The 24,281-nt window shown below is 36.7% G+C and overlaps 1 protein-coding gene across 1 annotated transcript in view; it reads right to left on the reverse strand.

Moving 5' to 3' along the window:
* The window catches only part of CENPE (centromere protein E), an 82,360-nt gene extending 58,646 nt beyond the window's left edge, over positions 1-23,714 (reverse strand). Inside the window, exons 1-16 of the mRNA XM_032398842.1 lie at positions 23,591-23,714; positions 22,042-22,133; positions 19,436-19,525; positions 19,202-19,320; positions 18,397-18,516; positions 17,897-17,978; positions 17,674-17,741; positions 17,536-17,601; positions 13,670-13,721; positions 11,393-11,480; positions 10,920-11,049; positions 9,767-9,886; positions 8,408-8,566; positions 5,329-5,473; positions 4,560-4,648; positions 3,088-3,255 (exon numbers count right to left, since the gene is read on the reverse strand). Coding sequence (XP_032254733.1) covers positions 3,088-3,255; positions 4,560-4,648; positions 5,329-5,473; positions 8,408-8,566; positions 9,767-9,886; positions 10,920-11,049; positions 11,393-11,480; positions 13,670-13,721; positions 17,536-17,601; positions 17,674-17,741; positions 17,897-17,978; positions 18,397-18,516; positions 19,202-19,320; positions 19,436-19,525; positions 22,042-22,133; positions 23,591-23,646 — 1,644 coding nt within the window. The 5' untranslated portion in view covers positions 23,647-23,714. The remainder of the gene's footprint in view (positions 1-3,087; positions 3,256-4,559; positions 4,649-5,328; positions 5,474-8,407; positions 8,567-9,766; positions 9,887-10,919; positions 11,050-11,392; positions 11,481-13,669; positions 13,722-17,535; positions 17,602-17,673; positions 17,742-17,896; positions 17,979-18,396; positions 18,517-19,201; positions 19,321-19,435; positions 19,526-22,041; positions 22,134-23,590) is intronic.
* Positions 23,715-24,281: the final 567 nt, after the last annotated feature.

Below are 24,281 nucleotides of genomic sequence, written 5' to 3' on the forward strand. Positions count from 1 at the left end.
TAGCATCTTGTTTAAGTAATATTTTCTGAATATTTAATTCAGTCCTAACTAGTTTACATTCAAACTAGTGTTGACATTCCTATTTTAGGTCAGCATCATCCAGAAATATTATGTGAGCCAAATTAGTAATTGAAAATTTCCTACTGGCTGCATTAAAAAAACAGAACTAATTTAAAAAATATATTTGAACCTGATATATCCAAAATATTATCACTTATTCATGTAATCAATATAAAAAACTAAATAGTTTACTTTTTTTTTTTTCATACTTAAGTCAGTTCAAATTGGCCGCACTTCAAGTACTCAATCATCACATGTGGTTAGTGGCTATCAACTGTTCAGCAAAATTTTAGACATTTGTGTTGGCTATAATTTAAATTGGCTCCATCTTTTATCTTTTCTTTCCTGTTTCTAAACTTTGTGCAACAAAATCACATTTACCAATAAAAAATGAAGGGGGGTAAATTGGAGGGGGAGATGAACCATGAGAGACTATGGACTCTGAGAAACAAACTGAGGGTTCTAGAGGGGAGGGGGGTGGGGGGATGGGTTAGCCTGGTGATGGGTATTGAGGAGGGCACGTACTGAATGGAGCACTGGGTGTTATATGCAAACAATGAATCATGGAACACTACATCAAAAACTAATGATGTAATGTATGGTGATTAACATAACACAATAAAAAAAAATAAGGAAGAACTAAAAAATTAATCTTTATTTTAGAAAATAAACATTTAGAAAGAAAACTTATCTCACTTCTCATTTGAAATAGCACTTTAAGTATTAGTTCTAATTAATGGAGAAAGATGAACTTTTGTAAAGCTTGGACTGTGACTTCCTAATGAGGTATTATTTAAGATGCTGAGTATAAAGAGAAAGTATATGATATAGTCAAAAGTTAATTGGCTGCTACATAAAAAAAATTACATTTCAATTTATGTAATTTTCAGCAGGTAAAATAAAATATTTAATTCCCTAAGACAAAAACCTCCAAGTTATTAAAATTCTAAAATTAATCAAGTTAAATCAGGTGGAGGGTTGGAATTTCCTTTGTTCCCTGAGCTTGATGAGACTTGACTTTGTTTACCCCTCCTTCTAAAAATTACTATTTAAACATCCTGTATTTCTGTATTCCCATTTGAAAATGATACACAGCTCTGGTGATTTATAAGACCATTAGGCAGACCAGGGCAATGACCACATGTCCTAAGGCCATAATTTGAATTTTACCTCCTTTTTGGCTAAGCTTTTCCCAAAATGAAGGTTTGGGAACATATTTTACTGCATACACAGACTTACATCTTTAGTTTAAAATAGAATGGAACTGCCTTTGGGCAGAATAAGTTTTTATTACTTAATATTTTAGGTTACCTTATAGAACCTAGAATTTTAGTTGTGTCCAAGTAAAGATGAAAAGAATAGGATTATTTTCCCCCTTGACTGTGGTTAAAAGGAAAAAAAAGAATCAGGATGTGAGAGTCAAGTCATTTACTCTGTGAGCTTCAGTTTTTATTATTGAATATATAAATCACGTAAAAAACTTTGAGAATTTATTGCTATACTTATGCCCAAAGTTAATTTTATGTCATATTATTTATAACGAGTAAGACAGAATTAGATGACACTGGGAGTTAGAAGGGGCCTTGGCCAGCACCTGGTTCAACCTCCAGGGTGGAGAGAAACAGGAAGTCCCGAGAGATTCCGAGACTCACTCAAGGCCTTGTATCCTACTTGGAAGCAAGTTTGGCTCCAGAGACCATGCTCTTAACCATGACACTAGACCACCCCCTTCCTTATAAAACTCAGTGTTTATTGATTGACGTCTACAGGTCAATATTCGACATTTTGTATTTTGTTAACATGCAAATTTTAAAACAAGTTAAATGAAACCCTGTGGAGAACATACAGACTTTGCATCTTAGGATATATACCCATGAAATGTAGGATTAACTTTAATTTATAGGTAGAATGGAAATAATACTTTTGGCACTGAATTGTTTCTTTCCTTATTTAAAAAAAAAATTTAAAAAAAGAGGGCAAGAAATGAAACAACAATACCGAGGAAAAAGCATTGTGTCCCTTTGGGCCATCCTCACAGAAATCTCGGAAATAGCTGCAAATTAACTCATGTTTTAACTACACCAGAACACTGGCTCTTATTTTGAGGGTAGGGGAGTTATAGATTGCTTCATAGTCTTATAATGGCTACGGATTCTTGTTCCAGAACAATGGATATGCATTCAAAAATTCTGCAAAATAATTTTATAATGTCTGTGACCTCTAGGTTAAGGAAGGTCTGCTCTAAGAAATCTCTTGAATTTCTTGGGACAATTTCTAAGTATCTGAAGTCTGAGTGTTTATGGATTGGGTTCTCTTAACATGTAGCTTAATATTATATATTTAGAAAATTTAAGTGATCTGTTTCATTTCTAATAATTTCATTACTAGTATTTAGTATTAGTTACAATAATTTTCACAATAACTCTCTGATACGGAAAAAGACATGAGCAAAATCAGCTTCCCCAGCCATTCTAATAATATTCTAAATATTTAGGAATATACTTTGTAAAGAAAATGAAATCCATTAACACATAGTATCCATGCATAAAACATTCAGCCAGATAGTAAAATTCATATTGGTCTCAGCAGGAAATGGTTATACTCTAGACAGTACTTCTGGTGTGCTCAACAAATTAATGTTTGAGAAAAATAATTAATATATGAATTACTTCTTAAATTCTCTAAATTGTGTGTACACATAGAAAATGGTTGGATTCTCCATATGTCAACCTTAGAAATAAACATCTTTAAGAGAATGATACTTCTTTTATTTATTTTTTTAAAGATTTTATTTATTTATTTGAGAGAGAGAGAATGAGAGAGAGCGAGCACATGAGAGGGGGGAGGGTCAGAGGGAGAAGCAGACTCCCTGCCGAGGAGGGAGCCCGATGCGGGACTCGATCCCGGGACTCCAGGGTCATGACCTGAGCTGAAGGCAGCCGCTTAACCAACTGAGCCACCCAGGTGCCCAAGAATGACACTTCTTTTAAAAGTGTGGTTTTATTTTCATGTTTCCGTATCTCTTACCTCCTGATCTTTTTCTGCTTTTCTTTCTAGAGCCTCAAATTCATCCAAATCATTCTTTTCTTTTAATTTCAATTCCATTTCTTCATTTTCTCGTCTTAGTTGTTCATAGTCCAATACCAGATTATCATAGTTGGCACGAAGTGAATTCAGTTCACTTTCTAAGTTTTCCTATTGGAAACAAAACCAGATTTTCAAGTTGGAGGAATTCTAATCCTATATTGTTTCCTTACTAAAATTTGGATTAGTCAAATAGTTTAACCTGAAATCATGTAGTTAACTTAGGTCATTCTCTTCTTCAATATCTTTCTAATGGTTTAGCTTGATCCAGGGTAAAATAAAGGATGTGCATTTTGGTAAACTAGCTTAGAAGACTATTTCGAAAGGATTGAAAAAAAAAAAAGATCATATAAACAAGTGCTCTGCCTATATCTAACTGGGAAAGTTGTCAGGAGTAGGAGGCTGGGGAGGTAGGGTGCATCCCGGGAAGTCCACTTGACCATAGATCCTTATGCTCCTTTGTTATGAAGCCGATAATTTAATTCTCCACCTGTCTGATGCCTGTTTTATTTCTTAAATAGGTCTGAATTTTGGAAGGGAAACAGAGGTACTATTTATTGACCTCTAAAACTCTAAAGGCTATGTTTTACTATACTCAAAAGAGGCCTGTTTCTGTTTTGTATACTATTATGAGAAAGAGATAAACTGCAGGTTAAAAAAACAAAAATTAACACCAGGGATTTTCCAAAAACAACACACTTCTAGAGGATGTTTTAGGGACATAAAAGCATTTTAACTATAACACCTAATTTTAACTAATACAATGGTTAAGTAATGATAATAATTCCCAAGAATCACTGCAATTTTATTCTAAAACTAAAATGAAATTTTCTTAACAAATACATTTATAAAACTATACTGTACTTTTTTGGACATTAGTAGCCTAGAAAGTCAATATGGACTCTATACCTAGTGAAGTATTCACCATAGTATTCCCTAAAGGTTTGATAAAACCACACATAATACATTTACTTTTATTTTTCAGTATGATTTGGCAATATTACCCCCTCCCTGCTGTGTCATTCTTCTACTATATGCCTGAAAATTTTGACACTTTAAAAATCAGCCTTTATTAAAACCCTTACGGGATTATGTAAGGAAAAACAGAAACTAAAAAAAAACAAAAAACCAAAAACCAAAAAAAAACACAAAAAACACCCATAGATACCAAGATTTATTGGGAAAGAATTAGACGCAAATGTTTACCTATTACCATACACCAGCATTACAAAATTTTTAGCTTCCTTCTACGTGTCAGTTATCAGTTAGGAGTGTAACGAGTAATTAGAACCAAAACTGTTACTAAAATTAAGTCAGAGCGAGTAATGTGCTGCTACAACAATGTAAACACCAACAAAAAGTGAATTTTAAAAAGAGTGAGAGATAATGTTTTTTATAAAATACATTTAAGTTACCTGACTTAGTAGCTTTGTTGCTGGATTCCACTCTGTCTCATTTAATGTATCAAAAGTATTACTGAAAATATCAGACTCTGAGCAGAAAGCTAGAATTAGGGGAAAAAGAAATTTATCCATAAATATGTTTACTAAAGTTTCTTAAAAGTCAAAGACTAAAAAAAAATCTGATCGGAGGTAATAATAAGCTCCAATTAGCTAACATGTGCTCAAAATATGAATGCCAAGAATATATTAACATAAGATATGATCATTTATAATATTGTATGAATTAAGATCCCTGGTTAGAATTAGTAATAAAATACTCGATCCTTGATACAATATAGGTAAAAGGACAAATTCTGAATTTGAGATTTGATCAATGTAAGTAGATTTTAAAATGCCCTTTAAAAATACTGCTAATGTTGGAGACATTATTTTGAAACATGCCTGTGTAATGCTACCCTTTCAAAATTAAAGTTTAAGGCAGATATTATATGGATACTAATTTATATTATATGGATACTAATTTAACTGGATAATGATTAGAACAAAACCAACAATAAAAATGTCTTGTGTTTCAACTAAAGTGTATCATTCTTAAGAGATGTGAAAATAATAGAGAATGTTCACTTTCTTAAAATCACTAATTTTTATCATTATCTCCATTGTAATTGCATCTAAAATGCATACATTTTATTAAATGTGTTTATCACATTAACTGAGTTATAAATAAAGTAGTCTTTACTGGGATGCTTTTGTAATTAAAAGCAGCTAAAAAAGCACTCACATTCATCAATTTCCCCCACTACGGTTGCAGCCGCCTTACGTGCTTTTGTTACATTTGTTGACATATTAAATTCATTTATATAATTTGAGTCCTTCATTTTGTTAATTTTGCCAAGGCACCAAGTGACTCTTCGTTTTCTTTTAGCCTAAGAGGAAAAAAATCAAAATTACCTCAAACAGATCTGGGCTCAAATATCGTAAAACAAGGGAATTAATTTATATTTCTTGGAAACCACGGACTTGGTAGAATTCTTTTTAAGCCTATTTTAATATCCTATCAGTCTAAGGATGTCATGAGAAAACAAACTTTTAAAATCAGCGTTTAGGGGCGCCTGGGTGGCTCAGTCGTTAAGCGTCTGCCTTCGGCTCAGGTCATGATCGCAGGGTCCTGGGATCGAGCCCCGCATCGGGCTCCCTGCTCCGCGGGAAGCCTGCTTCTCCCTCTCCCACTCCCCCTGCTTGTGTTCCTTCTCTCGCTGTGTCTCTCTCTGTCAAATAAATAAATAAAATCTTTAAAAAAAAAAATAAATAAATAAAATCAGTGTTTAACCCTATAAAAAATTTGATGAAACTATCATTTAAAATTCATGTTTTATTTGAAAGTTTCCCTACAAACTTTTCTGGGACTTAATTGAAAGGAATCGGCTGACTCCCACCACCCAAGTGATCCAGTGTTCTCTAGCAGGGAAGCTGCTGCTGCCCACCACAGCTACCAAAAGCACTTCGGGGTGTCCAGCTCTGACTGGGAAGGGAAGACAGATGGTCTATTTGAACTTCCTTCAGCGAGTAGATCTCCACACAGCCTTCACAATGCCAGTCTCTTCCAATGCAGTAAAGCTAATGCCTTCCCCAGGGCTCCTAACCTCATTGCTCCTCCCCTTGCTCCCTGGGTTACCGATTCATCTGTTAGCCTCACCAGCCCCCTCTAACAGCTCGATGAATGAATGCTCCAGCCTCTCCATTTGCTTTTGATTTTTTTTTTAAAACAAACCCTTCACTCCTTACTTCTCTCTAGCTACAATTTTCTTTCCATTTCTCTTTCGTGCTCTTCCTCATCATCCGTCTACTCCTTCATCATCCTTTCAGGAACACCTCTGTCTCCTGGTGCTTATCCCACCACTCACTCTGCTTTGCTGGTTTCTCTTCCTCTGCTTGTGTTTTTCCATATTTCATGGCTACCATTCTTCTCCTGTCCCTCTAGGAGGTACAAGTACTATCTCATCTTACTTGATCCTCCCAACTGTCCTATTACTACATCCTTTTTATAGGTGAGCTGATCTATAAATGATCCTTTTTTCTATCTGAGGCCAGTCCCCTCTAATGTGCTCATGATCTCATCCCTTGGGGTCATCTCAACCCTCTGTAAGATGGCTTTCACTCCTAGCACATAGCTCAAATTGCTTTGTAAATGAGCTTGTTTCCAAATCCAAAAAATTGTCTATATTTATCTTAATTAACTTCTCAGCAGAATGTGACACTGCTGAGTGCTACCCCTCTGAAATATTCTCTTCCCTTAGTGACCACAACTCATCTGGTTTCCTTCTTAACTCTAGAGCGAATCCCGGCTCCCTTTGGGATTCTTCTACCTTTATCTAAAAGTCGTCCTTGGGGTCTGGTCTTTGGTCTTCTTTTCATTCCCAACATGCTCTCAGAACAAGCCCATCCATTCCCACGACTTGACTTTGGATCTGCAGCAGCTAATGCCCAAACTGATATCTCTACCTCACATCTTTTACCTGATTTTCATTTTCATTTTCAATTGCCTGAAATCTTAAACTGGAGATGTCCCAGATAAAACACTGAGCAGCTGCACTGCTCTTCATTCAATGTTCCTTAACAGTAAATACTACCAGCTACCCAGCAATGTTTGCCAGTCATTCTGGATACCTCTCTCTCCCTCTCCCTGACCCCCACATCTAAGCAATCACAAAGTCCTGTTGAGTCTCTCTCCCACATAGCTCTCCAACTGATCTGTTTTTTTTCCATTTCCAGAGTCACAGTCCTTGTAGAACCCCAACCAATCTGATGCACATAAGCAGCCATACCTTTCTGAAACACAATCATGATCATGTTACCTACAAGACTTTAGCTTGCCCTTAGCATAATGCAATGTTCAAATCCTTCATTGTGATTTAAAATTCCCCTGCCACCAAAACATTTTAAGTCTAAGGGATACATTATGTTGTTTTCACTACTCCAAGCTTTTGTACATGTGGATCTCTTCCTGAAATAGTCTTCCTTATACCTTCCATTGGGCTGTTTCCTATTCATCAGTCAGTCAACAAATAGCACTTGGGATGTCTTCTTTATACCTAGTATGGTGACTTGAACATAATTTCTATTAATAATATTATCTTAAGAGCATATATTTATTGAGGATTTGCCCTGTGGAAAATGTAGTGTTGAGCACATTCTATGCATTATTTCACCTAATTCTCACAACAATCTTACGAGGTGGGAATCAAGCTATCTCACAGATAAGGAAACTGCAGCAAAGTGGATTTAAGAAATTGCCTAAGGTAAAGAGTTAGGAATTGACAGCACCAGGATTCAAATCCGGGGAGTCAAGCTCCAGAGGCCATCCTTTTAATCATGATACCATCATAGACAAAAAATACCTACTGGGCTAAAAAAAAACCCCTAACTTTGGTAAAAACAAAAAGTACACATACTGGAAGTCAGAATTTTGATCACTATGTTGATCTATATTCTAGATCAATTTTCCCAAGATTAATATTTGTTTCTTTAAATAGAAAATATTACCACATACCCTAGACACTTATGGTTCTCAATCACCTGATCAACTTCATTAGAATTTCTTAAGAAACATATTGTACATAGATTCCTTGTCAGTATTTTAGATTTCTTGAATTAGGATCTCTACACATGGGATCAGAGATCCTTATTTTTAATGAACCTCTTAGGTTTTACTAATGTATAGGCAAACACACAAAATGTTCTGGGTTTTCTGAATATACTGTATCAAAGGATAAGAAATGCATAACTATATAATAAACATATAAGAATACCAATCCTAGTCTCTGTATACCAAGTCTGAGTTGTCATCTTTTAAATTTTACCTTTAATTCCTGTTGTGATGTGAGGGAAGAAGAGGTCACCAGCATCCGTGTTAAGTTTTGAATTTTCTCAATCTGTACTTTTTGAAGCAAATCTTTTTCTTCCAAAAGTTGGGCCAACTGGTCTTTTTCCATTGCCTGGGCCCGAGTCTCCAAAGAAACCTATAGAATGTAATATTAAGTTATGTTAATAATAAATGTAGCTAGATTTTAAAACCTTGAAAGTAGCTTAAAAGAACAGAATATTAAATTTGTATGTGGGGGCTCTTGGGTGGTCAGTCAGTTAAGCGTCCGACTACTGATTTCAGTTCAGGTCATGATCTCAGGGTTGTGATAATCGAGCCCTGCATCAGGCTTTACTGAAATGAAATATACCCTACCTACAAAATACTAACACTATGGCAGTTGCCATCATCAGTAATTTCTCAAACCTATAATAAAGTAAAATACACATTTCTTCCTGTGTATTCTAGATGCTATATATAAGATTATAGCAAGGCTGTTAAAGCAATTCTAGTAATTGCCTAAAAATATATAAATGATAGGCAGAGAAGTTATAAAAGCAGAGGCTTGAACACCTACGGCAAAAGAACAGATGTTCTCATAAGACTTTCATTTGATATTTTAGGTCATTTTATTTTTTTAAATTTTAGCTCATTTTAAAAAAGATAACCAAAATATAAGATTTTTATAAAATATGAAACTGTAATGGTTAAAAGAAACAAATTACAATGACAAGTGATTATGCTACCTTATTAGACTTTATCTTAGGGTCAGAAGAATTCAAGATAATGTGAAAATACAAAAATTAAAGTTTTAAGTAACTACACACGGTCTTTCTTATTAACCTAATTCCCTATCTTTTTGTGACAATTTAGAAAGAATGTCTCTACTTGGCTCATTTGAAAATCTCAAATTTTGCCCTTTGGAAATAAAAAACAAAATCTAGAATAATTTCAAGAAACCAAGTTTTCAGTTCATAGTAAATTAAACTAAAAAAAATTTTTTTTTTTTTTAAGATTTTATTTATTTGAGGGAGAGAGAATGAGAGACAGAGAGCATGAGAGGGAGGAGGGTCAGAGGGAGAAGCAGACTCCCCACCGAGCAGGGAGCCCGATGCGGCACTCGATCCCAGGACTCCAGGATCATGACCTGAGCTGAAGGCAGTCGCTTAACCAACTGAGCCACCCAGGCGCCCCTAAACTAAAATTTTTATGAGGTGATTTCTCCTTACTTGAAAGCTGTTTTAAATTTAGGTTACAGACCTCAGGTTTTGATGAATTAAGAACCTCTGGGCATTTGGGCAGATCTTAGTTCTCCATCTGACCCTATTCTTTACTGAAATACATGGTTCATACATACCTCCTCTAACTGTTTCTTAAGATCCATTATTTCTTTTCTGTATCTTTTCAGGAGAGCTTCATCACTTGATACCTCATTCACATAAGGAGTATTCTTCATGTATTTGGCAGTGCTGGCAAACTGGGGAAAAATACAAGAGTGTTACGTGTTCAATATAAAAAATTAATTTAATTGATAATATTTAGGTTTCTTATAATTAAATTTTATAAAGAAAGATCAATACTCTTCCCCGGTGGCTTAATACTTTTGAACATGGAGAGTATTCTATGTCCTTGTAACTTACCCTGGCTTCTAGTCTTCAGAAGAGCGAAGGAAATATCTTGAAGATGGATGGATGCCAACAGAGAACCTACAAACACCGGCTTACTGGAATCCCATCCACCCTTCAAAGTCCAGTGCAGCTGCCCCCTCTACTCTGAAGCTTTGCTTCCACTTGAAAGTATCTCTCCTTCCTCTGAACTCTATTCTACTTATTAATAGTTAATTAATCCAGGCAATCACATTGGAAGACCGGTCTTACCTTCCCTCTAAGACTATAAATTGTGAGGTCAGGGACTGTACCTTTTATCTTTGTTTCTCTGACACTACCTTGATCCAGTGCTCTGTAACTATTGAGAACAACATTTCTTAGAGTGTAAGTAGCAGAAGTAACTGTAAGTAGGTCCATGAAGGTGACCATTAAATAATACTGAATCCTTGATTGAGACAGCTGTTCTATTGACATTTCTCATTTTTCCTTTTTTTAACAGAAAATGTAAGCCTTAGGCTCAGAGCAAAGGCAAGCAACAATCAGCTAGCAGGAGTTCAAGAGTTATTTTGTTATAAACACACACACACACATATTTGTTGAAAATGATACTAGTTTTTCATTCATGGGACTGAGACAAAGTTTCCTTCTACAATAAGTAGAAAAAGTGAGTTTTTTTTTTACAGAAAAATAGTATGATAGTGTTGGATGTGGCAAAAATTATGGAGGTGGGATATGAATGATTGAAATTTGGGAAAACAAAGGAATACTATTTAGTAGGCAATACATCAGTTTTATTGCAGCAGGTATGTTATGTCATTAAAAAAAAAGATACCTAATTTTAGTGGGTAATTTTTTCTGCTTAAAGATGATTTTCCCCCATATTGAAATAAAAATCAAACTCACCTGTAGAGTAGTAAGGGTTTCATCAAAAGACACTGGAGTAATTGTGCAGATAATACGTGTCTTTGCATTTCCTCCCAAGGAATTCTGGAGAATTCGTGTTAATTTACTATCTCGATAATTTATGAAACCACTTAGTGAGAAAGGGGTTTGGGGAAAAAAACAGTAAGAATTTTTATACAACAACAGTGGTTGGTTTTTAATGCAGAACCTTAAATTAGCTACAGTTTAAAAATTCTTTACAGGTTACCTGAGGCAGATCAAAACTACTAACTATATCATATTTAAGATAAAAAGTAAATTTAGTAGGTCACAGTCATATGTCTTAGAAGCTAGGCATGCTCACAGAATCACAAAAGCTTTTTAATACAGGGAAGAAATCAGTACATTATTTGAGTGTTACTAAAGTATTACAATTTTCAACCTCACGCAAAACATAAGCATCAATAAGTAAATGTACAATGGAATAAACTTACCCAACTTGTCCATCACTAAGTTTCTTGATCACTTGTCCCAAAATAAATAAACTTCTATTTATATTACAGCCTTCCTTGAGTCGCACACCTGCATTTATTAGGCAAATATGAAAATGAAAGTTGACCCCTGTACTAGATGATGAACTTATTTATCAGTAAGTTATAAAAGAAATGAGAAATTAAAGGGTCAGATGGTAAAGTCTGTGCTTTGGATTGGATCTGAGCCCACTTTCTTCTTTTTTTTTTTTTTAATGTTTTATTTATTTATTCATGAGAGTCAGAGAGAGAGAGAGAGAGAGAGAGAGAGGCAGAGGGAGAAGCAGGCTCCCCGCCTAGCGGGGAGCCCGATGTGGGACTCGATCCCAGGACCCTGGGATCATGACCTGAGCCGAAGGCAGATGCTTAACCATCTGAGCCACCCAGGCGCCCAATCTGAGCCCACTTTCAATGCCTCTCTCCCTATTCCTCCAACCTATTAAGTAAACTAGAAATGTTATCACCTGAGAGAAAGAGCAAAAAGAAACAGATGGCTAAGGAAAAATAAAATCAGAGGGAAGAAAAGTTCATTTCCTAAAAGAGTCTGTCTAACTCCTCAGTTCAAATCTGTTTTTGTCCAAACCTCCAAATATAGGCAACTATTGACTTTTTTTTTTTTTTTTTAAAGATTTTATTTATTTATTTGACAGGGAGAGAGATAGCGAGAGAGGGAACACAAGCAGGGGGAGTGGGAGAGGGAGAAGCAGGCTTTCTGCTGAGCAGGGAGCCCGATGCGGGGCTCAATCCCAGGACCCTGGGATCATGACCTGAGCCGAAGGCAGACGCTTAATGACTGAGCCACCCAGGCGCCCCTAGGCAACTATAGACTTAACAACAAAATTAATTCCTATAGACTCACAACCAACAAAGTTCTAATTTTTAAGCTCATATGCTCATATGGCTCATATATCACCAAAAAAAAAAAAAAAAAAAGTACACTGAAAAGCTCTCTCCTACTCTTATGCTCCATTCAAACAGTTCCTATCCTCCTACCAGGAAACCACTTTTATTAGTTGACTCTTGCAGAGATTTTTACGAATACAAGTTCACATACTTTTATTTCTTCCTTTTCCTTTTTACACAAATAGTAGCACATTATATATGCTAATTTGTACTTTGCTTTTTTTTTTACTTGGCGATATATCCTATCATTAAACACTGGTGTTTTTCACTCTTTTTTATAGCATAAAATTCCACTGTATGGATGTATCACAATTTATTCACTCAGCACCCTACTGAGGGACATGTAGGTTTTCAATCTCCCACATATACAAAAAGTACTACAACAAATAGTTTTGGACAGCTGTTATTTCACAGGTGCATGATTCAGCTGCTGCTGTAATATTTCTGCTTAACATGCAGGCTTAAAACACGAGCAAGTATTTCTTGTTCACAGGTTGTAGGATCCACTGGTTTGGTGGATATAGGCCATGCTCAGATGAGTGTCTCTGTGTCAGGCTGTAGGAAATTGACATAGAAAGGTCTGACATCTTCATGATTTCAAAACTTCCTGTCTAAGTATGCTTTTCCATGTGTTTAAGTATTTGATTATGTCCTTTAGGTCTGTTTTAAAGTTTTCTTTATTTTGGCCTTAGGTAATTTTTGTTGAGTTTCTACCTAGGTATTAGATCTCTTAAGTCATTATTGTAAATGGATGGAGTCTTTTTGTAGACTAAATATTCGAACTGGTTGTTGTTTGTATTATGAGTTATTAATGTCTGTATATTAATTTTATACTCCACCACCTTTCTGAATTTCCTTACTAATTATGAAAATCTGGTTTTCATCGCACTCTCACAAGCTTTGCAGCTATGCAATCTTATCAACTGCATAGTTTAGCTTTTAACTGATGCTATAGTAGCCTAGATAATTTGCCAGATATAGGAGCTGCTTTTAAATGAACTTAAAAATTTTTTTTTTGAAATTTTTGAGAGAGAGGGAGAACACGAGAGGGGTGAGGGGAGGGAGAGAGAAAATCTCAAGCAGGCTCCATGCCCAGTGGGAGCCTAACACAAGGCTTGATCTCACAACCATGAGATCATGACCTAAACCGAAATCTAAAGTTGGACACCCAACTGACTGGGCCACCCAGGTGCCCCCAGATGCTGCTTTTTATGTTAAGGACTTTCATCACAAAATTACTATCTTTATTAATTTCTAAAGTGCAAGGTAGCACTTTTTTTTTATTCTGTAAAAGAACAAGATGACATTGAGACCAATACATTTATGAGTTTCCATTACCTTCAGCGCCTGTTTGAGCAGCTCTTTCACTGCCTGCAAGGTCAACCAAATTCTGTAAGATAGATGAAAATAAACCTTTAGGAAGGGTAACTTGAACTAAAAAAACCCAACTACTGAAAGAACAATTTTTAACACACAGTCTATTTGCATACTCCATTTGGATGCTTGTCTTTCATTCCACTGTTTAGGCTTTCCCCTTTCTGAGTCAGATTGATCTATATACCTTGTTCCTTCTTTATAATATATCCTCCATAATGCTGTCAGAATAGCTTCTCCATTTCCTACACAAAGTTCAAAACCTTACTAGTGAATATGATACTTTACAATCTGGCACTTGTGTTGCTCCAGCTGTAAATCTACCCATTACTCACTCAGAATTCTAGCTGACCTACTCACTATGCCCTAAATGCCTCACGTATTTCTATGCTTCCAAGAGCTACCTTTTGCCATTCCCTTTGTTTAATCAGTCCTAATGTTCTTGTCTGCCCCTATTCCTTATTCAGGACCAAAGATGATTGTTACCTCCCTAGTAAAACTTTGCCACCTTCATCCGTCCTCTCCCACACCTTGAATGAACTGCTCTTTCAATCATGTACCCAGTGGTCTTTAAAGATACGACTTATGCTTTAGCACTTCCTGTGCTGAGCTAGTCATTTGTGTCTATGACTACACTGTAGCATCTTTAAAAGCATGGGCCTCTTCATTTCACAAATACTATTGACAAAAAAGTGACTGCCCGTCGTGCTCCAGGCAGTGTGTTAGGTGCTAGGGATATGACAGTGAACCAGACAAATAAGTTCTCTGCTCTCACAGAGCTTTTATTCCACATGCGGCAGGATGGGGAGAGGAGGACATTCATGAGAAATGAGAAAAAGACACATAAGAAACACATCATGGTAAGTGTAATATAGGTAATTTAAGTAGAGTGTCAGAAGTGGAAAGAGGAAGGTACAGAGCAGGTGCTTCGGACCAGGTGGTAGGAAAGGCCTCCCATTAAGCTAGGATCGGGAATGACAGGGAAGAGGGGCCAGCCATGCAAAGATCAAGGGAACAATACTCTAGGTAGAAAGAATAGCCTGTACACCCAGTCACAAAGCAGAAATGAGCTTGGTATATTCAAAAAATAGAAAGGGCAGCATGGCAGAGTTGGTGACGTAGAGATGGGACAATATAGAGTAAGAGAAGTAGATAGGGGTCAGACTGTGCAGGGCACTGTAAGGAAGAGTAAGAGCTCTGGATTTTCTAAATGCGATGGGAAAGGGTTTAAGCAAGAGAGTGACAGTCATATCTTGATTTAACTTTCTGGCCCCTGGACTGGAGAGGGGCAAGAGTGGTAGCAGGGAGTCCAGTCAGGAAGCTCCTGCAGGAATCTGACTGAGGTGATGGTGGCCTGGGCTAGGGAGGTAGCCGTGGAGACAGTAAGTGGTGGAGGGATGTCTTTATTCTTTTAATCTCAGAGCCGTACTATGCTCAGAACATGATGAAGGCTCAGCAAATATTCTTAATGCATTAAAACAAATTCAGAGATTTAAATTCTGTCTCTCTGTGGACACTTTCAGGGATGGGCAGTACTTATGTACTCCTGCTTTATTTTATTTTATTTTTTTTAAAGATTTTATTTATTTATTTGAGAGAGAGAATGAGAGAAAGCACATGAGAGGGGGGGAGGGTCAGAGGGAGAAGCAGACTCCCTGCCGAGCAGGGAGCCCGATGCGGGACTCGATCCAGGGACTCCAGGATCATGACCTGAGCCGAAGGCAGTCGCTTAACCAACTGAGCCACCCAGGCGCCCTATGTACTCCTGCTTTAATTATGTCCTATCTAGACACTACTTTCTCTAACATACTCAAAGTCTAATCTTTCTTGTATAGTATCTTTATTACAGAAGACCTAGATACATAATAAAGGGGCAAAATGGTGAGAAAGGCAGCATGAATTAAGGAATAAAGATGGGAACAAGTATCAGTGTTCAAAGACACCAAGAGGCCCAATGCATCTATAATAGAGGAGCTCACGTGGAGTAGAAGGAAGTGAAGTTAGGTTGGTTAAAGTTGGAGACACAACACGAGCTGTACTTAGTAACATCAGAAAAATTGGAAATCTGCAGACTGCAGAAAGGAAGACCAGAGTCTTGGGGCCAGGTCTAGGAGAATGATACAGTAATTCAAGAGATGAGAACCTAAATGAGTGTGACACCCATGGGAATGTTGAATAGGAAATATTAATGACTGGACAAAAGGGGACGGCAGAAAAAGATGAGGCAGAATTGACTTGGGTCTGACCTAAGTGACCAGGATAACACTGGTACTACTGGAAAGAAGGAATATTCACTATGATAGGAAGAAATTAATTTTGTTTTAGACACACTGAAGTTTGAAATAACAGTGGGACACACAATTATAATCATCTTTACAAAGACATGAATTAGAACTCAGAGACTCTAGATAAAATAAATGTCTGACTGTCATCAACACAGAAATGATAACAGAATGTCTGGGGGCAAACACAGGAAGTAAGAAAGGCCGCAACACTCCTATGTTTTTGATAGGAGGGTAGGAAAAAGAAGCCACAAAGGATATAGAGAAGGAGCAGAACTGAAAGAAGCTAGATATTATGAACCAGAAAGATCAAAAGACACTTAAAAAAATAAATAAATAAAGGCCACTTCCAAAGAGCCAGAAAATGACTTTTTTGGGGAAGACTTCTTTCCAAGAAGATACTTAGAGTAAGTCGGAAGGTGAAGGGTTGAGCCAGATGGTATCTATAGTCCCTAGATGATAGAGCATCAAAGAATATGGAAAAAGTCACCAAATGGATCACTGAATATGTCAAGGGTATTAAAACTAAATTATTAAGAGAAATGTTAAAATTGTAGTGAAATATCACAGACTGGGTTTAGAAAACAAAACAGAAGTTAGGTTTTGTGTTTTTGTTGTTGCTAAATCAAAGCAAGACCAGTATACTAAAATAAATTTTATGCTGGTTCAGTAAAGTAACTGAGGTGAACTGAATTAGATATTTAATTAAGACTCTGATTTTTCAAATCTGAAAGTGAAAAAACATATTATAGATTTATTATTTTTTCCCTGAAGTTTTCAAATCAAATAAAATAATCTTCAGTCATATCCTAGATGAAGCTAAAAAATTTAGACCGTGAAGACAGAGAATATTGGCAAGGAACAGGAAGGAAGTACAGAAAACGAGAGAGAAATGATATAGTACAGCAAGAAGGAAATGGGAGGTTTATTTATGTGGAGAAAAGAAAGTTTGCATAATGTATATATTCACTATTTAACAAACAGGTATTGAACATAAACTATGTATAATGTGTTGAGGCTATAAAGATGAATAAGGTATCACTCTTCCCTTCAAGGGATTTATAGTCTAAAACACTATGTTTATAATATAAAACATTTCCTTATTATATTTAAGAATATACTTGAATAATATGATTTACTATTTAACAGTCCCAGCTAGTTTTTGTTGATCCCATGGTCTCAATTCTATTGGCTGAGACAAAACAAAAACAACAACAACAAAACTGAACGGCCCCCACCCCCATTCCAAGAACACTCTAACTCTTAAGTGCATATGGAAAGCCTCCCCCCAAGAACTCTGGTTAGGAAAAGTCCTTCCATCTAAATTTTAGGAGAGGCAACCATAACATAACAGGAAGAAAGACCCTCTGAATTCTTCCTATGTTTTAGCTAGTAATCTCATGTCTACAAATGAGACTAAACACCGATTTATACATGTTTTTGCCTGTTTAGTTCAGTTAACAATTCTTATGAAACCAAACATCCAGCAGCCAAATTAAATTATGCTTTGGCCCATACAGTACAGTACCATGGTCCATCAATACTCACCAAATGGGACACTTTGACAGATCCTTCACAATTGGAAGGTTCCCCTTTCTCTCTACTTTCCAAAATCTAGACAGAAAAGAAAACTTGTAAAAAATTAGTGCATTTTTAATTGGAAAGGCCAAACAGAGAGTTACCTACCATCCTAAAAATAGTATGAGAGCGACTGCTTCTTTGATTCATTTTTGTAATTCCATAATGTCTATTCTCTGTAAAAAGTAAGTCATATTTCAGCTGTATACATTAAAATCCAAAGAAAAACATTAACTTTTATTTTAAGAGTGAAAAGTGTGATTTGAAGCCAAATACATTTAACTGAATAGTTTTTACAAGTGTTTTGGGGAAATACAGTATAAAGTCTTACTTTCTCCTTTTGTGATCCACTTCAAAGCCATTTCTGATGTATAAACAACTTCTTCTGTGAGATCAGCCACATACACATTCCTCTGAAACAAGTTTAATTATGAGAAGAGTAGAGAAGAAGTCACTAAAAAGTGTGAATCTCAAAAAGAAGGTGTCAACTATTACAGAATTCATTTGTGGAAGTTACAAGTGGAAAATGTATGAAAATAACAAGTAAACCTATAATATGTACAATTTATTTCCTATACCAAAGCACAGCAAATTCTAACCTGATACTTCCATCTTGCTCTTTTTTAAGGCACTTATACCAAAATATAATAGCTGTCAATGTTTAAGAACTATACATATTGCTCATATGCTGTCTCCATAAACACCTAAGAAAAAATAAACCATACAAATAGGAGACAGTTTGAAAAATATAGAAATTAAAGGGAAATATTCAAGAATAATAACCCCAATAAGCAAGTCTATTTTTAGAGCTACTTCAACTCTGTTACTCACATTGAAGTCTTCCCGAATTATTAAAGGCTTCATTTTTTGAGTGTCACAGAGTAAGTCTGTAATGGTTTCATTATATATCTCCATGTAAGACACACGTAAGAGAAATTCCCTGTCAGGAAACTGGAGGAAAAAAAAAAGTGTAAAAACATCAGAGATCATCCATTTGTGAAAACCTAATATTGAATACCTATGTGCTAATATTAAATATTAAAATATTCTGAGAAATTATCTTTGCAAAGCAAACAAGAAACAAAACCTCATATGGTTTTATATTGATGATAAACACAAAATATAAAAATATGTTCCAGGAATAATGAAAAGTATAGTATCAAATAATGAGGAGAGCACCCAGTCCAACTCTCTAAACTCAAAATAAAACCCTACCAACGAATGTTCAAATAAGGACATTAAAAATCATTAAAACAGTAATGAAAAAATAAACTTAAAACCAACTCTTAGTTAGGTTGCTTATTCTGGCCTCTTCTCTACCTCTACTTTTCTCTGCTCCTTAATAATCACTTGTAGGTAAACAAAGGCAAGGAGGAGCTAAGCATTCTTGAAAGATTTTCCTGTTCCTTAACACCCACTTTTTGGTGTGCTTAGTTCTGTTTCAGGATTCAAGGGGAAGACTGAAAGAACTTTAAGCTCTACAAAGTAAGTCTGTGAGGGAAAAAGTGAATCTATGTTATGCCTTCTTTACCCATGGCTAATGAAAATATAACTATAAACCTACTTCCTTTCATCATTACAAGAGACTATTACTACTTTTACCTGTATGTACCAGAAATTTAGCTAAGGTATTTACCTTTTTAATTTTCTGGAAAATGTCATGAATTGCCCTGGGTATTACTCCCAAATAATCCTCTGAACCCATCATGGTGTATGTTTTTCCTGAAGCAGTCTGACCATAGGCAAATATGGTACCTGTAAAAACAAAACACCCACACATGCAAAGATTAAAAATGAATCTATAGGGTGTAAAACTATCAATAATTGAAAAGAGAACCAATACTAAAATATCTCTACAGTGAATACAAACCATTGTAGCCTTGTATGGCAGAATCTATGATTGGTACTGCTATTTCTTCATATACATTTTTAGTAGTTTCATTACTGTGAAAGACACGATCTAAAAAAAAACCACACACATAAACACAGAGGTTAAATCAAACAAATGAACTTTGTTTTCTTTCTTAGTAGTTGTCCAAAGAAATAAAATTGTCAGGATATGGTAAGATAAAATATTTAGGACACAATATTCTCTTCAACTTATTGGTCCTTTGAAAATATACTTCTCTATAAGGTGAGATGTGTTTGGTCCTCACAAAGAAAAAATACAAGTCAGACTTCTCAACTATCCTATGTGCTTTTAAGAGGCAGTAGGGCATAGTGGCTGAATTCAGGCGTATAGAATCAGACTATCTGCAAATCTGGTTCTACCACTTATAAGTTGTGTGACTTTGGGCAAGGAGATTGATGTCTCTGTGCCTCAATTACCTAATCTGTAAAATGGATATGTATTCTCTTCCTCATAGAATTACTATGAACATATGGTTAATACTTAGGAAATGTGAACTATTACTATGCTTTGAGAAATTTTAAAGTTTATAACATATTTGACAAAAAGGCCAGCTCAAACTAAACTAAGAAATGCACATATATGGAAGAGGAGACCTGAACAAAGCTGAAAGGTTACAGGGAATGACTAGCTGGCTGGCTGCTAAAGGAGGCTGGGTTTACAGTAGCATTTGTGCTGATGAGTTCACTAGTCTAGGATGTGGTTCTCTGCTTTTGTTAGCATAATTAGCACATTAAAAATGGACTACTCTTTCAATGGTGGCCTCATAGTAAAAATCTCATAACAAATGGATTTGGAAATCAGGAAGGAAATGTATCCACCTGCAACAAGAAATTCAGTGGTCAGACTGCTTGCATTCTGACCATACATCTGCTCTGTTTGCAGAACTAAATGGAAACAAAAGTGCCATCTGAAGGCTGCTTAGGGGTTATGATTTCAGAGCAAGGAGAGATGGTAGGATGATTCAAATGTTCATGCCATTTGCTTTAGATGGGTGGATAAATCTAAATCTTCTATGGGCATACATAGCTACTGAGAACCTACAGATCATGTGTCTGAATGCTTGTGTATCCCTCACTCTTGGTTTTCTAATCTCTGGGATATATTGTTTTACCTTTTTAAAACTTATGTTAATGCTCTAAAACAGTCCTTTACCAGAAATTGTTTTCTCTCCTATAGATCTTTGCTCCAAAACCTTTTATGACGGCTTTCTAGTTTAATGCTAGTTCAACAACCTAGCCATTCTTACTCCTCAAGTTGTTGAGAGGACCTCACTGTTGTTCTGAGGTGCCTAAGTGGCAGCGTGCTAGTGTGGCTGGATTTGGAGTTTGACTCTTCCATTTGCTGGCTGTATGACTCCAGGCCTATTTCAGTTCATCACTGAAATAGAAAGGTACCTACAGTATAAGCTTGTTAGGAGGATTAATGAGTTAATCTGTATGACATGCCTAGAACTGTGTCTGGCACATTGTCAGCAGTACATCCATATTAAATCAACACACAAACCAGCCTAGTCAACCTTTAGGGTCTGCATGTCCCTGTGTCCTAATTAGCTCTCACTCATCCTGCAGGTCCCAGTGTCACTGGTATCCTTCTAGACACATAGACCAGTTAGATCCACTATAAACTCTCACAAAGCATATGTCAACACAAATGTGATTACTCGTTTAAAGGCTCTCTCACCATGTAAGTTTCACAAAAGCTGGGGTAGGTCTCTGCTCTATTCCAGCACACAAAGAAGGAATATCTTTACTATTTATTCTTTAAAGAATTTTCTTAAAAGATGAACCATGAGAGACTATGGACTCTGAGAAACAAACTGAGGGTTCAGGAGGGGAGCGGGGTGGGGGGATGCGTTAGCCTGGTGATGGGTATTAAAGAGGGCACGTACTGAATGGAGCACTGGGTGTCATATGCAAACAATGAATCATGGAACACTACATCAAAAACTAATGATGTAATGTATGGTGATTAACACACCATAATAAAATAAAAAAAAAATAATGGTGGAAAATATATACGAAACTGAAAGAAAGATCTTAAAGATGACTTGACATTAAGCAACATATTTTAGGCCTATGGAGTTTTAGGCCACAAATAAACTAATGAATAAGAGGAAGAAGTATTAGTTTCAACCATATGGCACTATAACTTCATTTTATTTATTATTTGTTTTTTTTTTTAAGATTTTATTTATTTATTTGAGAGAGAGACAGACAGCACAAGCAAGGTGAGGGGCACCCTGCTGAGGGACAAGAAGACTCCCTGCTGAGCAGGGAGCCCGATGTAGGGCTTGATCCCAGAACTCCGGGATCATGACCTGAGCCAAAGGCAGATGCTTAACTGACTGAGCCACCCAGGTGCCCCTATAACTTCATTTTAAATATCAATTTATTATCTTACTTATCATACATGATGGATGAACAATTTTTTAAAGTTTCCACTGAAGCAGTTTATAGAAGGCTTAGTCTGATCTTTAATGACAAATCCAGTATTACTGATAAGACTTTTATACTCCTAATAGGAAAAGGATAACAGATTAATTTTTGATGCTATTACAAACCTACCAAAATTGAAGGATTTACTGCCATCAACTTGATAAATAGCATTATTGTCAGTTTTCCAGTAAACTTGGGTATCTCCTCCAAGAGCTTCTTCTCTGAAAGAATAAAAACACTGCATTTTAGTATAACTGGTCATGGAAGTCATGTTATATGACAGATAAAAGATTCCATCTTCTGAAGAATATTTTAAAAGACAATATTGACTTATAGTATATATTAGAAATTTGGAAAATCTGCCTTTGAGGGGTCAACACTTTTAAGTGGGGGGTCAGTGATCTCCTGCCTTCTCATGGGAATTTCCTTGTAAAGTTCTTCATTTCCACCCGCCTACCCAGTACTGGTTGCTGAAAAGATACATTCAAAATGCAACTCTGATTATGTCCCTCTTGCTCAAAACTTTAAAAAACCATCTGAAATTCTTAATATGGCACACTAGACTTGGATCATGTTTATTTCTCTCTTCAACGTTATCTTGCTCTAAATTCCAATATATATCTAACTCCATACAGCTACCTGAATGTCTCTTTCAAAATAAGAAATGCAGCCCCTCTGTGTCTGGAATACCTTGACTTACCTTTCCATTAAGTAATTTAACTATTCTTTCATTCTGACACCAGCCTTGTCCCTGGTGTCATCTCAGAGGGGTTAATGACTCTTCTAGCAAACACTCTCCACCTATCATAACACTTGTTACCATGTATTGTAATGGTTTATGTAACTGTCTTCTAATGCATTAGATAATGAGCCCTTTAAATATAGGAAATTCCTCATTTTGATATTGTCATTTATTAAACACCTTGTGATATTTAACAATTATTTCTCAAACACAAAATATATTAGTATTCTGGAGTGAGTGCCAGAGACTAGAGAAGCAAAGACTTCATTTCTTCCCCTTTCTGCTTTTTCTCTATAGCATTTATTACTTCCGTAACATTATGTCAACTTAACATTCTATATTTTTTACTTTATTTCCTGTCTGCTCTCCTAGAATGTGGATCCGACAGGGGCAACGATGGTAGTGTCTGTTTAGTACTGTACACTGTACTAAAAAAAAAAAACATCACGATTAATAAATATCAGCCATGCAACGTTCTGGATGTTGAATTCAGTCATTGAATGAAGTCTTGAGTGCCTAGGAATACAATGCAGTAAGACAGACTAGTCCTCGCTCTCAAGGAATATACAGTGAAGAGGGAGAGGCAGTTAAGTGCAAAATGACCAACTGTGATGAGTGCCTGTAAGAATTATCCGATACGACTTCCTTTAAGGAATAGGGTGGGGTGGGGAGGCTCAGATGGAGAAAGGCAGTGCCGGGCCGGCGTCAAGGTCTTTAACGTTTGCCAGCCTGAGTTAAACGTTTAAGAGACTCCTACAGACGCAAAGTATCTTCTAGATCCTCCGATCCTTCTCCGTCACTTACAGATAGGGACACAAAACCGGTAAGGGGCGGAGATACCAAGCGGCGGAACCGGGAACGAGCAGCGGGGACTCTCCGGCTCAGGCCCGGACCGGAGGCCCCAGCGGGGTCCTGGTCTCGGTCTGGCCTACCTACCTGTTGTTGAGCGGCCGGACCCGCACGCAGACCGCGACAGCCCCTTCCTCTGCCATCCTGCCAGGCTAGACCCCAGAGAACTGGCGCAGACGCTCTACCTTCTCGGCCTCAGAGAGCACGGGCCGCCCCGCCTTTAAGTTTAAAATTTCCCAAACGCCGCGTCTGATTGAGCCGCGGCCTCATGACGTCACGGATTGTTCCACGAGCCCAGCGCGGGGGCGCGAGGCCGGCGGCGCGTCCACAGATAAAGGGGGGAGGTTAAAGGATGTGGAGGAGAGCCGGGTAGGGAGTCACAGAGAGGGGTTGCGGGACGGAGGCGGAGAGCGGCTATTCTGGCTAGAGCAGGGACAACTATTATCCGCTAAAAGCGCCTGCAATGCAGGCAGCCGTTTACAAACTCCGTCCTCCACCTCACCCTAAAAGAGTTTGCAATCTGTAGGAAAAATAAGGCAGAGAATTGTTTTTTTCACCAGCAAGAGTTGAAACCTTTAAAGAATCCACTAACAGTTTTTTTTTTTAATTAAAAACATCTCTAACGATAAGAATTTAAAGTCACTGCACTGCTCAGAAACTTAAGAATCTTGTTGTGCTCCTTAGAAACTGAGTTTTATGTTTTCCTTTTCCTTTCAACTCCTGTTTGCATTGGCTGTGAGTTCCTAAGAGGTTGTTTTAGAAAAAGAATTATTGAGGA

Source organism: Phoca vitulina, unplaced genomic scaffold (genome assembly GCF_004348235.1).
Source record: "Phoca vitulina isolate PV1807 unplaced genomic scaffold, GSC_HSeal_1.0 scaffold3, whole genome shotgun sequence".
NCBI classification, from domain to species: Eukaryota; Metazoa; Chordata; class Mammalia; order Carnivora; family Phocidae; genus Phoca; species Phoca vitulina.